Raw genomic sequence first — 16,224 nt, 5'->3', positions numbered from 1 at the left:
TAAAGACAGAGCTGGAAGGGAGGAGGTGTTTGTTCCCTTCCCCAAATGCTCTACTTGTTGGTCTGGTGGTGTTTTCCCAAGGAGTTGGTGTAGGTTGTAAACCCCACATCAAAGAGATGGAAGTCACTTACCTTTCCACAGAGGCTGGACAAACACACAGGACATACCTGGTGAGCCTAAAGAACAAGCTTCTCCTGTGTGTTCCATGTTGAGCCAATCACAAAGGCAGAGGAACAAAACTGCACTGAAAGGTTGGGGGCGTATCTCACCCCTTCTCTTCATGCCATTGGGTTGTAAGCAGGAATGCAATGAGAAACTGTTGGTAGGCAAATGGTTACTGGCAGTCAGAATTAGAAGTGGCTCAGCAAGAACCTTCATTAAAATAGGACTGTGGGTTTTCTTGCTGTTAACATAGGTTCTGCTTTGTGTTGATTTGACACTGGTGTCATTTCACAGATCCTGTTGTGGAGTCCTAGGGGAAGGCTGACACAAAGTTACAGGCACCGATGTGGTCTGGTATACTTCCCATCTGCTACCAATTTTCAGGGTTGATATACGATTCCATATTCCTAGCTCTTAAATTTTTACAGAAAAAAAATCATCATATGATGAGTTAATGACAGCAATAATGACAAAAGTGGGCAGTTATAACGTACTGTGGAACATTAAAACCATATTTGGAATCATTGTCTTAGAACCAATTGAAGCTTCTGTTTGTGGGCTGGGTACTGGACAGCGCTCTTGTGTTCTCCTGAGGGGCTAGGATGCCCTCTGGTGGTTAAAGAAAATATGTGCACGGTTATTTTGCTCCTCTGATTAATTGCCCTTCAGAGCATGTTTGCGTCTTGAGAGCAAACGGGTTTCTATCCCAAGTATCTTGCTTCGGGTTTTGTTTCCAGTTGAGCTCTGAAACTGAGATGCCAAATATGAGATCATGCAGAAATGCTGGGTTTCAGCATCTTTCTTTCTAAAGGTGGATTTAGATTGTTAAACTCTCAGGTAATTTTATTTATTTATTTGAGAGAGAGCTGGGGGTTGGGGCAGAGCAAGAGAGAGAATGAGTCTCCAGGAGATTCTGCACCGAGCACAGAGCCCGATCCGGGGTTCCATCCCACAACCCTGAGATCACGACTTGAGCCGAAACCAAGAGTCAGCTGCTTAACCAACCGAGCCACCCAGGCACCCCACTCAGATAATGTTAAATAATATAAGCTTGATTCTTATCTCCTTGGAAGGGGCAGGCACACAGAGACAGGGAAATATTGATTGATAGTAAACAAAAAGTCATAGGAAAATCTTCATCTGAAAGGGCATTTGGTAACAGCACATTCTTAATTCAGTTTTGTTGTTATTGTTGTTTAACTGAAGGCTATGTAGAAAACCCTTTTTATTTCAACCTTTGCTTATAGAAGCATATTCAAGACATTGAATTCTATTCAAGACTCACTGAATAGGAGACCATAGAGAAAAGAATTGAAATTTTTTTTTTTTGTTAAGATTTTATTTATTTATTTGACAGAGATCACAAGTGGTCTGAGAGGAGGAAGCAGGCCCCCTGCTGAGCAGAGAGCCCAATGTGGGGCTCGATCCCAGGACTCTGGGATCATGACCTGAGCCAAAGACAGACGGGTTTACCCACTGAGCCACCCAGGCACCCCAGAATTGAAACTTTGATTTGAATTCTTATAGGGACTCAGAGTCACCTTTAAAAACACTAGGCCTTGCAGCTATTCTAGAAATGTAAGGTGCTGGACATTAAACGGAATACCCTTTCAGAGTTATCCTTTTTTTAATCTTCTTAAGATTAAAAAGAAGTGTATTTTCCCTCTGATATCACGTCTTTCATCTTAAAAATTAATTGCAGTGAAAACCCTGGCTGATTGAGAAAGATATTTAATAGAGGTTTTTAATTCAGTCTTCCTGAGGTTTCAGAAAACTTGGGATATATTTATATAGTGAATATATAGTCACATACAGCTATCATTTTCCGCTTGTGGTCCTATAATTAAGGATTCCTCATCAGAAATCCAAAGACCTTTTGCGGATCCATGGACAGATTTTCGGGGCCCCATGAATCTCCGGCATTTGTAAGTATAGTTGAGTGTGCGCCTTCCTGTGCTCAGTTGGCAGACGTGAATGGAGTCATTGAGGAGGAGTTCACCATGGCCCGCCTGTATATCAGCAAGATGAAGTCGGAGGTCAAATCCCTGGTGAACCGCAGCAAACAGCTCGAGAACGCCCAGATGGACTCCAACAGGAAGATGAATGCCAGTGAGCGGGAGCTGGCTGCCTGCCAGCTGCTCATTTCCCAGGTAGGTCACCCCTTTCCTCCTCATTTCACTCCCTCAACCTCTTGAAATCTGCTTGCTCGGTGCTCTTACTGGGTCTGATGGTGCTTGGTAGGGATAGCTGGTGGACTTTGCTTTATATAAGACTTGTCCAAGGCCTCCACAAACAATTACAGCCCAAGCTTCTGCTTAAGGCTAGACTTTGTTGTGTGAATTACATGAATTACCTTCAGTCCCTCTTAAAGGATGTGTCTACATCTCTCTATCTGTGTACAGACATGTAGGTAGATAGGTAGAGATTATAATGAATGGATGAGATTGGGTGGAAGCTAAAACTCCTATGAGCTAAGGAACATTCCTTCATCTTTTAATCTCTACCACAGGTCCAACTTAATATGTGAAAACAGAAACTATTGCTGCTACTGCTATTATTAATAATGGTAATAGGTAACATTTTTAAAAAAGATTTTATTTATTTGAGAGAAAGAGCGAACAAGTGCATGCCCACACTGGTGGGGGAGGGGAAGTGGGTGAGGGACAAGCAGACTCCCCAGTGAGCAGGGAACCCGATGTGGGGCTTGATCCCAGGACCCCAAGATCATGACCTGAGCCAAAGGCAGATGCTTAACCCACTGAGCCATCCAGGTGCCCCACTAGTAGCATGTAACATTTTAGTGAGTGTTTACAAAGCTCCCCACACTGCACTAAGCTCTTTACATGCATCATCTCACTTGATCTTTATTGTTTTTGTTTTTATTTTTTTAAAGATTTTATTTATTTATTTGACAGAGATCACAAGTAGGCAGAGAGGCAGGCAGAGAGAGAGGAGGATGCAGGCTCCCTGCCGAGCAGAGAGCCTGATGTGGGGCTCGATTCCAGGATCCTGGGATCCTGAGATCATGACCTGAACCGAAAGCAGAGAGGCTTTAACCCACTGAGCCACCCAGGTGCCCCTCACTTGATCTTTAAAAAAAAGTCCTGATAGGCAGGTTTTATTATTATTCCTGTTTTTCAGATGAGGAAGGAGAGACTCTGAAAGATTAAATACACAGTTCAAAATCCCACAGCCAGCAAAAGGCAGATCAGGGACTCAAACCAAAGCATGTGTGCACACAAAGCCGTGAAGGGATTTTTGAGTCCCAGGGCACATTTCGTCTGCTCAGTGAGTCAGGCTGCTCTTCTACCCACTGAAATGGCGTTTTCTTTTTAGTGAGGTGGTTTCAGAAAGCAGCAGCTTCGTTTCTGGTCCACCACTGATATCTGAGCTTGGTGTTTGGGGCTTGAGACTTCTGGGTGTGTCGCAGTGAGGACTGCTCACTGCCTCAGACCAGGCATTAAAACAGCTGGAATCATTTGCAGGAAATTCATACAAGCAGGGAGTCGTGTGTCCAATAATACTGAGAGACTGACAAAAGCGTACGTCCTTCTGGTAGGCTTGTAAACAGTAACATGTCATGCCAGAGCCAGCTCCAGCCTCCCCCCCTCCCGCTGTAGTAACCTGAGAGATGCAAATGAGCACATCAGGTCTCCATTTTATAACCAATGCACTAAGCAAAAATGTACCGTAAATATTATCCAGTGTTGTGTGATCGTGAAATTTATATACATTGCTGAGAAAAGTATAATTCGGCCAGTCCTTTTGGAAAGCACTTTGGGAATCAAAAGCCATAAAAATTTAAGTACTTTGGTCCAGTAGTTTCATTTATGGTATTTTTCACTGGTAATGAAAAGGCAAAAATTTTATTTTATATGTTTATTTCCCGATTAAAATGTGCAAAGCCTATATGGAAGATGGTGAGTGCGCTATTACTTACGTTATAAAAACATAAAATACCCAAACGTCTGTTGATAAGATAATGACATTAAGTTACATGAAAGATTCCTATGCAGCTCTTACAAAAAATTTATAAAACATGGCCATTTGGAAAGAATGATTATATAAACGTAAGTGAAAATGAAAATGCTCAATTATGTGTATGCTGGGCCTTGCAACTCTATCCAGTATGCATTCATACAGTTAAGACCAAGAATAGTTGGTAAGTATGGTTTATGGGTGGGGGCACCAGGGTGGTTTGTCGGGTGAATGTCAGACTCTTGATTTTGACTCCGGTCACGATATCAGGGTTGTGGGATGGAGGCCCGCATCAGCTCTGTGCTCTGCACAGAGTCTGCTTGTCCCTCTCCCTCTGCTCCCACCACCCCCCCCCGTCCCCAACAAACAAAATCTTAAAAAACAAAACAAAACAAAACTGCTACATGGGTGAAATCTATGCCACTTCTTTCTGGATTTGCTTTACTACTTGACATTTTTATAATTAAAAAATAACGGGGAGAAAATGATAAACCTTAGGGCAGAGTACCGACACTTCAAGTCTGATATCCAGGTCACCTCTTGTACTGAGAATATGTGCATTTGGATAGTCCTGCGCCTAACGTTTGGAGACCAAGGCAAGAGTAGAAACAGAAGTCCCTGCGTCTGCAGCCCACTGTCTTCTCTTTCCATCTGGGTGCACCAGCCCTTCTGCCCTTCGTGGAAACTGATAGCATTGTGTAACTGTCAACTCTAATCTGTGTGAACTGATGACAGGTGCCAGCCCTAGGAGTGGCCTTTATGGCCACTGGAGCAGGGAGTTCCTGGGTTTCTAGTCCTCAGAGTGTGGTCTGGAAGGGGCATGGGTTCCATGGGGCAGGCCTCCTTGGCCTACACGCTCTTTGCTCCGCGGAATGAGTGCAGCCAGAAGACAGCCCTAGTGGAGTGTTCGCAGTGTGGGGCCCAGGACCGAGGCTCTAGTTGCCCAAGTCTGACAGTGACATTGACTTTGGGTATATGAGATCAGAGTCAAGAATATCAGCATATTAGAATGTTAAAGGATAAATGTGTTAGTGCGTTCTCCATTAGCAACATACAGCTTTCTGTTGGGTGCTACTTTGTACCGTTAGAATATACACAGAGACAAATATTTAATCATTATTTCTGGGGATTTGAAAGTCAGAGAAACTTTGGCTCTTTACTTTCTGACATGATCTAAAGAATCTGACAAAATCTTTCCAGGAAAAATGCAATTATTTTCTTCATTTACACTCATCCTTTTCATCGGAAGCTGTGCTTATAACCCGACTGCTCTGTGTCCCATTTCCCAGAGGTTGTTTCACTAGATGAGAGCTCAGTCTCCAGGGTTTTCCTGCTTTCATGTGAACGCTGTAGATCTTGAGTGGGGGAAGTGCTTACATATTTCCGTCTGCTGGAAGGGCGCCCTGTCTTTACTTCAGTCAATGAGCTTCCATTCATTCACTGGTTCCACTAATATTTATTAAGCATCGGCTCCATACCCTCATGGAGCTGACAAGTAAAAAGAAATAGATAAATCTTGCCAAAGTTGGGTACTGTAAGAAAATGTGGGGACCCCAGTGATAAGGACTCTGGGTGGGGAGGGTGGAGCGCGTCCTAGGAAGAGAAAATGTAAAATGCAAGGTCTCTCAGACACAGGAATTGGTGTGTTTGAGAGGAAAAGAAAAGACCATATTTGAGTTCTGAAGACAGAACCTAGAGGTGCCAGTTCCAAGAATGAAGCCTCTGCCCAGGACATTGTTTTCTATGAGGAGAAAAACCAGCTTGGGCTTTGGCATCTCACTTAGGCGGGTGGTGGGGAGGGCCGTGGTGATGAGAGGGGTCAGTGCGGAATGAAGCAGTGGAGCACAGGGAGGAAACAGAGGGCCATGTTAGCCCATGATCACAGATCCCAAGCCGAGGGCAGAATATGCTTTGTTTGGGAGTTGGTCCTCGAAAAAGGGACCCAGGAAGTCCCATCAGACAACTGCAGGCAGGCCGGGTTGCTTGTCCCTCATGCCTCCTTTCCATCTTTTTGTTTATTTAAAGCACGAAGCCAAGATCAAATCCCTGACAGACTACATGCAGAACATGGAACAGAAGAGGAGGCAGCTGGAGGAGTCCCAGGACTCGCTCAGTGAGGAGCTGGCCAAACTCCGAGCCCAAGGTAAGTAATTGACTCCTTTTGCAGGTGTTGAGCTCTTGGCCTACATCAGGTACTCTCTAGTTGGCCAAAGTCACGACATTTAGTTTTGCTCATTTATAGCCTTTCCAGGTCTCCTGAAAAATAACGGAATAATTGAGGGAAGGGGGTGTGGTAAAAAAAAAAAAATTAGATAGAATATTGCCCCCACCCGTATCTGCTCCTCTTCCCATTTCCCTCCATCCACCCCGCTGCCCGAGTCAGTCTTCTCTCCTCCACCTCTGGCCTCCAGTTTGTTCCCACGACCTGTCCATTTGATCTGCTGGATGCTTGTCTGCATCTGCTCATCTCCACCTTTATTTTCACTATCCTTAATCTTAATGAAGAGTTGTGACTGCATCGTCTAGGGAGGCTCTCAGCCCATCTGCTCCAGGCCAGCCACTGTGCTGCTTCTCAGGGAACTCTTCTAAAAGCACCTTCTATCTTGTGCCCAGCCCCATGCCTCTGACCCTTCCATGATGTCCCCCTGCTCTTAATATAAAGTCTGAATTTCTGCCAACGGCTGCCTGCACCCTCCATCCTTGGAACCAGCTCTTCCCTTTGCCGGACAGCCTCCTGATGCCCTTTGCTTAGGGAAGTGCCTGACACATAGGAAGCACTCCAAAGATAAGAATAAATAGAAAAAATTCAAGAGAGGTAACTAGAAATCCAAAAACTGGACTAGGTTTTAAGAACACATGCATTGCCATGCAATGGACACACATACCATGAATTGCAATGAAACTTGTTAGAGTTCTTTTAGAAAGCATTTTGAGGATGGGGCGCCTGGGTGGCTCAGTGGGTTAAAGCCTCTACCTTTGGCTCAGGTCATGATCCTAGGGTCCTGGGATCGAGCCCCGCATCGGGCTCTCTGCTCAGCAGGGAGCCTGCTTCCTCCTCTCTCTCTGTCTGCCTCTCTGCCTGCTTGTGATCTCTGTCTGTCAAATAAATAAAATCTTTTCTAAAAAAAAACTTTTTGAGGATAAATAGCAATTATCATAACACATTCCATACCTTTTGATCCTCAAATCTCAGATATTTGTTGTAGAATTCATTGTATTAGCAGAAGGAAGAAAAGGCAGCCAACCTAAATGTCGAACACTTAAGCCAGCTATGGGATGTTGTTTGAAAGAACATGTGTTGTTTTGGAGGTGAAATACGTGCGGGCTGTGCAGCCCTGCTTACAAGGCATCCTTAGATTAAAGATTGTAGTATGTAATCTTAGCTTTACTGGGTTATAACATCCAGGAATCAATGGATACTTGTGTTCCAAGGCCTGCAGATTAATATTTGAAGTGAAAATTGTTTTGATAGGGTAGTAGGATTGGTGGTGATGCCACCTGTTTTTATTTCCTTTATTGTTAATGTGGTTACTTGCTCAGTAAATACATTTTGTTCCAAATGTCTAGGCAAATTTAGAAAGATCGAGAACACCCTCAGCCCCGCTATGACCTTGTCATGTTTCTTTATGTGATAATGGATGAATGTCAGAGACAGCACGCTCCCCGTAATACTTGGCATTAAAAAGAACTTTTCTCTCTCTCGTAAATGGCTTCTGTAGTGGTGCCCTAACTAGAAATAAAATAGAGGTGAGAAGATCTAAAATAAGGTGGAACAGACTAGATAGAAAGCGTAATGACTTGCATGACTCTGTTCTAAACCATTTTGCTACCCGCGTCCACCCCCTAGGCTGCTGCTTGCTGGGGGTGCCGGGTGCGTGCCCCTGACCAAGAATAGGCTGGGACAGACTTCCCCCTGGAGGTGTGCCATGCACCAAATGTGAGGCCTTCCTTTTTAATCTGGAGTGTGTTATTTTTTGTTTTCTTTGTTCTTAGATTTTTTTGTTCTTCTGCTCTAGATTCTTAGAGAATAAACAGCGTCCTGATGGGAGGTAAATTAGCTCTTTCTGGAACTCTAATAGTGGCATTGCATCCAAATGCCTCTCGACTTCACAGAGTGCTTTCCAATGTGCAGAGCAGGTTGTTGTACCCTGCTGCAGGGGTTTCTCACCAAGGCCAGGGCAGAGGTCAGACCCAGCCCGGTCAGTTCCCTCCTAGAGTGGCCCACTTCTGAGTCAGCACCTTGGTCCCCACCGCCGCCCCTCATACTGGAGTGGGCAGCCTCCATCGGCCTGAAGTCTCGCCTGGGAAGCCTGATTTTGGATAGCGTGGTTGTAATTGGTCATATAAGTTCTGTTTCACTCCATGGCCATTCTTCCTTTTTTTTTTTTTTTTTTTTTGTCTTTTGTCTTTTTAAAAATATGTTTACTTTTGGATGTGAGTCCCGCCAGTTAAATCTTCAATCATCATTTAAAATTCAAAACAGAAAAAATGCACGAAGTCAGCTTCCAGGATAAGGAGAAGGAACATCTGACGCGGCTGCAGGATGCAGAGGAGATGAAGGTGTGTGCGCGGCCCCTGCCCCAGATCCCAGCGTGCATTTGGACTGTGTTTTCTTACTCTAGGAAAATCTGTCTCCTTCAGAGACTTGTGTGGCCATGTAGGAGGGAGGGACTGGTGCCGGCCGTGGCACACTGCGGCCTGGCACAGGACCGAGAGGAAGGCGGAGGTGTCCAGAAGTCCGGTAGTCATGCTGCGTTAGTCTGTGCTGATTCCCTCTTCCTGGGGAAGGGGAGGCAGCAGCCCCCCCGGTCACTGTGTGGGCCGCACTGCTGTGCTGAACTGCCAGAACATGTCTTCCCTTGACCTTTTTAAAGAAGCACTCCAGATTTGGATTGCCGTGTACCATAGAGATGTTTATTTTTGGCCACATGTAGAGTGGTGAAGGAAAATGTAGGCAAAATAATTGGGAAAGAAGCTTTGTGGGTGAATAAAATGAGATAGGAGAGGATGTAGGATTTTGATTCATTTAGGCAAACTGCTTGTCCCTTTGGGTGCAAGGCCACAGGTAAAATGTGGGGCGCCTGGATGGCTCAGTCGTTAAGCATCATGACCTTTGGCTCAGGTCATGACCCCAGAGTCTTGGGATTGAGCCCCGCACTGGGTTCCCTGCTTTGTGGGAAGCCTGCTACTCCCTCCCACTCCCGCTGCTTGTGTTCCCTCTCTCATTGTGTCTCTATCAAATAAATAAATAAAATATTTAAAAAACAAAAACAAAAAAAGCCGTGCCCACGGCATGAGCCTCTCCAGGCTCACCCTGATGGGCCCTTCTCCGCGTGTCATGTCCCTTTGGTGAAGAGGTCTCCTATAAACGTCACCATAAATCTGGGCAGTGCTTAGGGCAGGGACAATTCTCTGAATTTGACAGGGGAGGAAGTGTGGCTCACGTGGGTTAGGTGGTTTGTCTGCGGTCACCTGGGTGTATTTAGTAAGAGGTCTGTGCCCTCTGGCTGACCTGGTGAGAGAAGCCATGTGGCTCATGTGAGCTGTAGGGGGCCCCGGGAGAGATTTTTATTCAATTAATGGACCGATTTGCTCCTAGGATAAAACCCCTGCTGGGTTTTATCATAGATCTTCGGGTTTTGTTGTGCCAGTAAAGCAAGGCAGGTTCTGGGGGCCCCAGTTTTGGGACCTGACAGCTGAGGGACGTAGAGTAGGAGGCAGAAACAATCCAGGGCTTGTCATGGCGTGGGCTGTGAGCCAACGAGTGGATGACACATTTCTCTTGGCCTGGCTTGCAGAAGGCGCTGGAGCAGCAGATGGAGAGCCACCGGGAAGCTCACCAGAAGCAGCTGTCCAGACTTCGGGATGAAATTGAGGAGAAGCAGAAAATCATCGATGAGATTCGGGAGTGAGTCGGCCCAGGAGCTCTCGGGACGCGGGGGTGGGCATGGCTCTCGGGCCAGCCTGGAAGGACGCGGCTTTGAGCCCAGTTCTGCCCTCCTTGGCCTGCGGGCTCTGTGACCTGCCCTGTGCCGCGGCAGGCTGGATGCGCAGCTTCCGACATCTGTCCTCCCATCTGGAGCTGAGCCTCTGGGTGCTCTGGTGGGGCAGGTGGCAGGCGGGCGCAGCCACCCTTCCTCGTCCCCCGGGAGTCGGGGTCATGTTGGGGACTCAGCTGGGCAGACACATGCCCTCATAGGTGGCGACACTGTTTGTATGAAATTATATATGAAAATATACAACGAACCCCCCTGCATTGGTCCTGACTCAGGGGTTCCGATAGGCTGAAACATACTCCAAAGGAGATAGTCAGCCCCTGCTGCCTCCTCATCCATCACAGAAATGCTCCCCGCACAGCCCTGAGCCGCCTGGGCACATGCGCACGCTTCTCAGGGACCTGTGTCTGTGCTCGTGGACCTGTGGCTTTGCCAGGATGGTGTCACTGCAGCTCATCTCTGCTGTCACCCCCCTTCAGGGCCATACTCCTGTCCCGTCACGGCGCCTCAAGAACCCCTCCTCCTCTCTTACCTTCCCGCCACGCTGTCAAAACAAGGTAGCAAGCCGGCGAGTGCCTTCGGGATCCTCTCCTTGAGGGTTCTTATGTTTTTGCCCAGTGAAAGCATTGGCAGTTTTTGAACCTGTTTGCAGAATAATATTTTTAAATGCCCCTAAATAAAAGACGAGGGAAAACCAAGAAAACCAGTTATGTTGAAATACAGTCCCATCCACTGACGCCCTCACCCTCATTCCCAAGATCTAGACCGAAGCCTCCCGCCACGCCCACGTTCTGAAGATGGAGAACTGCCTTTCTGTCTGGGGAGCAAGGCCAGGTTCCGTGAGCTTCTTAGGGTCGCGCTGCTAAGTAGGAATCAAACGGGAGTTAGAGTTTAATTCTCCAGGCTACTGATCCGAATCTCTCTTCGTTGTGTGCAAGCCGCTCCCACAGCGCATTTGCATTTTGAAAGAGGAGAATGGTAATGAAGCAGAGTGTAAGTGGTGTGATCTGGGCTCCGTCCACACTGTCTACCCAAGGCAAGTCCTTAACATCGTCTTTGCCCTCCTCCTCCTCCTGGACCACCCCCGTGCTGCTACTCATGTTGTTCTTTCCCCTTCAAGCGTGTCCTGTGTTCTTTATTCTGATTAATCACCCTTGACATGTTCAGCCGGAGGGGAACGGGGGGAGGGAAGGAACGAGGAAGGAGAGCCGTTGGTGAATGAGTGAGTTGACGAGAAGCTTCCTTGGCCTGCGCCTTTCAAACGACCCTGGGTTTTCCTTCAGATGGGTAGAATCTGTTCCTTTACGGACGCACAGGCATGGCCACACAAAAGGTTTTATAAATACTGCATGCAAGTGTTGGCCAAGTGCCCCCAACCAGATGGCAAGTTTCCTTTTTTTTGCCGCAGACCCTGGGCTTTCTTTGTATTTTCTCTCTCTGTACCCACTCCTTGCAGACTTCACACAGCGGCACTGTCCCTGTGTCGGCCAGGAATTTGGACTTAGGAGATGTTTTCAGGTGATTGGACCGGAGAGGAAGGGAAGGGTGCCATGGGCAGATAAGGTTTCCTGAGTGGGTGCGTACATGCCGTCTGTAGGGCAGACAAAGCAGAATTCTTCTCACTGTGCTCTCTCTCTCTGTTTTAAAATATCAGCCCTTTTCCTAGCTCATTATTTTCCCCCCAAAGCTCTTGCACAAGCCAACTATAAATATATTCTCAAAGCCTTATGTTTCATGCCTCTGAGATGTTCCCAGAAATTAGTTTTCACTTGGGCAGGGAGGAAGCTGTGAGGTTGTTCTCTGATCCCTCAAAATCCTCCAGAATTGACGCCTTTATTGCACAGAACTAATGGGGTTGGAACAGAACCATCTCTTTAGCTGGGTGCCTCAGAATTTCAGATTCATGTGCCATGTATTGCTTTTCCCCCTCCATTTCAGTTTGAATCAGAAATTGCAACTGGAACAGGAGAAGCTCAGCTCTGATTATAACAAGCTGAAAGTGGAGGACCAAGAAAGGGAAATGAAACTGGAAAAGCTCTTGTGAGTGCACGTTAAATATTTCCTCTGTTCTCTCTCCTCCCGCTGAGTCTTAGGGAAGTCTATTCTCGTGACTCCGATTCCTCAATATTCTGGGTAGGTCGGGTCTATGTGACAAGAGTGCCCACTCGTGAGACGGTTGGTACTGTTGACATATCCATAGGTGCAGATGGTATCTGGAACTCTCTGATGCCCCTTGGGTTCATGACTCCTTTTTGTTTTTTAGATTGCTCAATGATAAACGGGAACAAGCCAGAGAGGACCTCAAAGGGCTGGAGGAGACGGTGGTATGTCAGCATGCTTCCCAACTCGCTTCAGTCCCAAAGACCCAATTAATTTGTGATGTGTTGAATTTGTGTATTCTGAAACTTGTTCTGTGCCCATCGTTCTCACATACCATTTTAGACAAAATATTTAGGCAAATACCGTATATTTAGACATTAAGACAAATACAGACATTTAGATAAAATGTCCTGTGGAAAAGAGAGGATTGTAGAATTTATTCCCCAGCTCTTGATACCATGATTGTCTGTCCATCCATCCATCTATCCATCTTGCCTCCATGCTTAGTGCTGTAACTAGAGGCCCTGAGCGAGAATTAAACTGACCTGAAAATCAGTGCCTGAATCTTTACTGACTTTGCACATTGTGACTTATTTCCATTCAACATGCAAGAGCACCTACTAAGGGCTGGTGTTCTTCTAGGTGCTTAGGTTGTATCAGTAAATCACAAAGATAAGATCCTGGCCCTTTTAAGCATGCCTTCAGCGGGGGTGGGGAGACAGACGTGAACATTAGGAAGGAAATCATGACCTCCATTACATGGTTATAGAAAGTGCAAAGGTCCCACAAGGTGGTGACATTTGAGCAGGGACTTGAAGCAGGTGAAAGACTAAGCCATGGGAATGTCAGGGGAGGGGCCTTCCAAGCAGAGGCAATAGCCTATGCCAAGGCCCTGAGGTGAGCCTGGAGTTGGCATGTGGGAGAACAGCAGGAAAGTCAATGATGCAGTGAGGAGACAAGAGGTAGGCACGGAAGGGTCAAGGCAAGAGAAGTTGTAGGCCAGGTAGGGCCTTGAGGCATGCCGGTTTTGGGGCACAAGAGTGACAGATCAGAAAGTCTCATCATTTGAGATCCTGCTTGGTTTTCTCCATCCTGCATCTGAATTCATGAGGTTTATCTGCTCTGGTTGACTTCCATTTCAGCTGCTCTGAGGGTGAGGGCTCTTGAGAGCTCTGCAAAGTGCCACACAGCGTGTGTTTGAAGACAGACTGTCCCAACAGAGCCTCTTAATTTGATGAAAGCATGTCAGGTCACTTCATATGATAAAACAATAGAGAGACTGTTGTTGGGATGTAGTCATACTTTTTTTTTTGTTGTTTAATATTTATTTATTTATTTGAGAGAGAGTGAGAGCATGCAAACACAAGTAGGGGTAGGGGCAGAGGGAGAGAGAATCCTCAAACAGACTCTGTGCCAAGTGCGGAGCCCCACATGGGGCTCAATTTCAGAGTCCCGAGATCATGACTTGAGCTAAATTCAAGAGCCAGCTGCTTAACCGACTGAGCCACCTAGGCGGCCCTGATACAGTCATATATTTTGATTCCATTTGTGTCGTGTGAATTTATGTGGGACAGCCTCCCAAGAATCTGGTGACTCCAGGCCGTAGGCAAATTGTTACTCAGGGCTGGACCTGACTGTGCACTCTGTTCCTGGGCTGTTGTTAGTTGTCCCTCAAAGCCAGGTGAAGGGACAGAGGGCACCATCCGCTGAGAACAGGAGTAAGATGACTGTGGCTCAGAGGGTTTTGGGCCATTCCAACATGGCAGAGAAGCTGGTGGATGACCGGTTGGCTCTAGGGGAAAGCAGATGAGGCCCTAACGTTGCCTCTTCTATGCCTGTTTTACCGGAGAAGTAATACCCACAGTTACAGATGATTCTAAAAATTCAGAAAAATATTGAAATTTAAAATGTTACTGTGTCCCACTAGCCAGAGATAAATGACATTTCAGTATCTTCCACCCAATTACCTTCCCCCAACATCCCTGACCCTTCCCACCTGGTGCATACTCACCCATAGGGGACAGACCCACTGACACGCTGGCTCCCTTCCTCTCTTGCTCTCAGCTCACCACTGGCACATCTCGCTCACATCCACATTTGAAACCCCAGATCCAATCCCCACAGCTGGTGTCATTTTATACTTGGATATTTTCACTCAACCTGCTTTTGGAATCCACCCCAAGCTGTAAATGTTCTTCGGCAACAGGCTCGCTGCCCTTGGCTGACCTTATTTGAACTCTCCATAGCTCAAGGTCTCTTCTGGCTTCTTGAGTATTTGGGTGGGAGGGAGGGTGGAACCTGCCGTGCAGGGGTTGGAGTCTAAAGCCCACTGCAGGGGTTGACGTTGGAAGATGTGGAGGGTGTCTTGGGGCCCGAGGCAGCCATCTTGCTTTAACAGGACACTTGGGACTCTAGGGCTGGACCTCTCCTGCTGTGTTAATGGGCCTTGTGTTTTCACCTCTCTGGGCTCGCCTTTGCTGTCCCCTCTGACAGGAAGCTGAGCCCGGAGCATTTACACAGAGGGCAGTGGCCTGTGACAGGGAACATTTCAGGGAAGTGAGTCAGATGCGGTGAAGAAATGATGGTATCGTGGAGGAAAATTCATTGCTGTGGGAAGCCAAATGCTAGCTACCTAAGCTTAAATGTGCAATTTGCAAATTGTTTTAAAGCTTTTTAACCACCCCTCCTGTACTGCTGAATTCACCTAAGAACAAACAAAAATCAGGTAAAGATGCCAAACTCAGGACTCCATAGTATTTGGTATTTAGGCCCCAAGGAGATGCCTGGCCCTTTGACAAGGGACCCGTGTCTTGTCTTCTCATTTCCCTTTGGTGTGGTGGCTTTTTTATGGAAAATGTTTACTATGGTTACAGTTGAATAAAATCCCTGAGAGAGAGAATTCAGAGCAGCAGCTTGAGGTGGGTTGGGGAGCGCTGAGATCCTTGGGCAGGGGCTGGAACAGCATGTCTGTGTAAACATGAGCATGGAGCCACACCCCTGCCCCTGCCCTGGAAGGCGACTGGGCCTTGCACAGGTGTGGTGTGCACTGTGTTCATAGTAATAGGCCTGTTTGGCTTCCTGCACAAACTCATTTGCCTCACCTGAGGAAGCAATTGACTTTAGGTGCTTCTTATTTCAACACAGAATTGCAGACTTGGACCCAGTAACAAGACTTAAATTAACATAGAAGCTTAGTGTTTCCATGGCTATATAGCCTGTTTTAATTCCTTGTGAGCACGGGCGAACTGCATCCCTTGACATTCTGTGTTAAGAGTAGGTCAACTAAGACAAATTGGGAAGTTCAGATGCAAGTTTCTCTCTCTTCTCCCTCATGGGGAAATATCTTGGAAGGAACTAGTTGCATCTCCAGTAATAAGAACATGGAGACTTGAATGAGAGGAACTATTTTGGTTTTCTGATCTTGTTAACAAAGGTCACCAGGTTCGCCTTGTCTTTGCAGTCTAATTCTTAAGGGTTTTGTTGTAGAAAATAACTCAAAATGAAGGAAAAAAAAAATGCCCCTAAGAAGTTGATTACAGTGTAACAGTATTATGACAACAAAGGGAAACAACAAAACCTACCGAAGAAATGACTGTCAAATATGGTGCATCAATAAGTTAATACTAGCTAATGTTTACTGAGCACTTACAATGTGCCAGAAACTATTTTAAGAGTTTTATAACGATTATCACATTTAATCTCGACGACTGTGAGGCGACTACTAAATTTATTCTCCTCTTACAAATAAGAGAGCTGTGGCACAGGAAGGCAAGGTAGGTTGCCCAGGGTTACGTGGGTAGAAGGCCCACTACCTACCTCATCCATGAGCTGGAGTGACGTCAAGCCAGTGCACACGGCCCAGGGCCAGAACCGGGGCGTGGAGATACGAAAAATGTCGGTCTGCTACGATGGGAGAGATTGTGGGTAACTTTCCATTTAGACTTGCAGGCATTTTGTGCAATGCGTACGTGATAAATTAGGGGAAAAA

General features: G+C 46.5%; 1 protein-coding gene across 1 annotated transcript in view; it reads left to right on the top strand.

Annotated features, from left to right (window-relative positions):
* Positions 1-16,224, top strand: part of KIF5C (kinesin family member 5C) — a 157,057-nt gene that overhangs the window by 117,908 nt on the left and 22,925 nt on the right. Inside the window, exons 16-21 of the mRNA XM_032356183.1 lie at positions 2,124-2,312; positions 6,166-6,283; positions 8,624-8,700; positions 9,939-10,048; positions 12,075-12,176; positions 12,400-12,460. Coding sequence (XP_032212074.1) covers positions 2,124-2,312; positions 6,166-6,283; positions 8,624-8,700; positions 9,939-10,048; positions 12,075-12,176; positions 12,400-12,460 — 657 coding nt within the window. The remainder of the gene's footprint in view (positions 1-2,123; positions 2,313-6,165; positions 6,284-8,623; positions 8,701-9,938; positions 10,049-12,074; positions 12,177-12,399; positions 12,461-16,224) is intronic.

This window comes from Mustela erminea, chromosome 8 (assembly GCF_009829155.1).
Source record: "Mustela erminea isolate mMusErm1 chromosome 8, mMusErm1.Pri, whole genome shotgun sequence".
Taxonomy (NCBI): Eukaryota; Metazoa; Chordata; class Mammalia; order Carnivora; family Mustelidae; genus Mustela; species Mustela erminea.
This window is presented reverse-complemented; position numbering and strand designations above follow the sequence as displayed.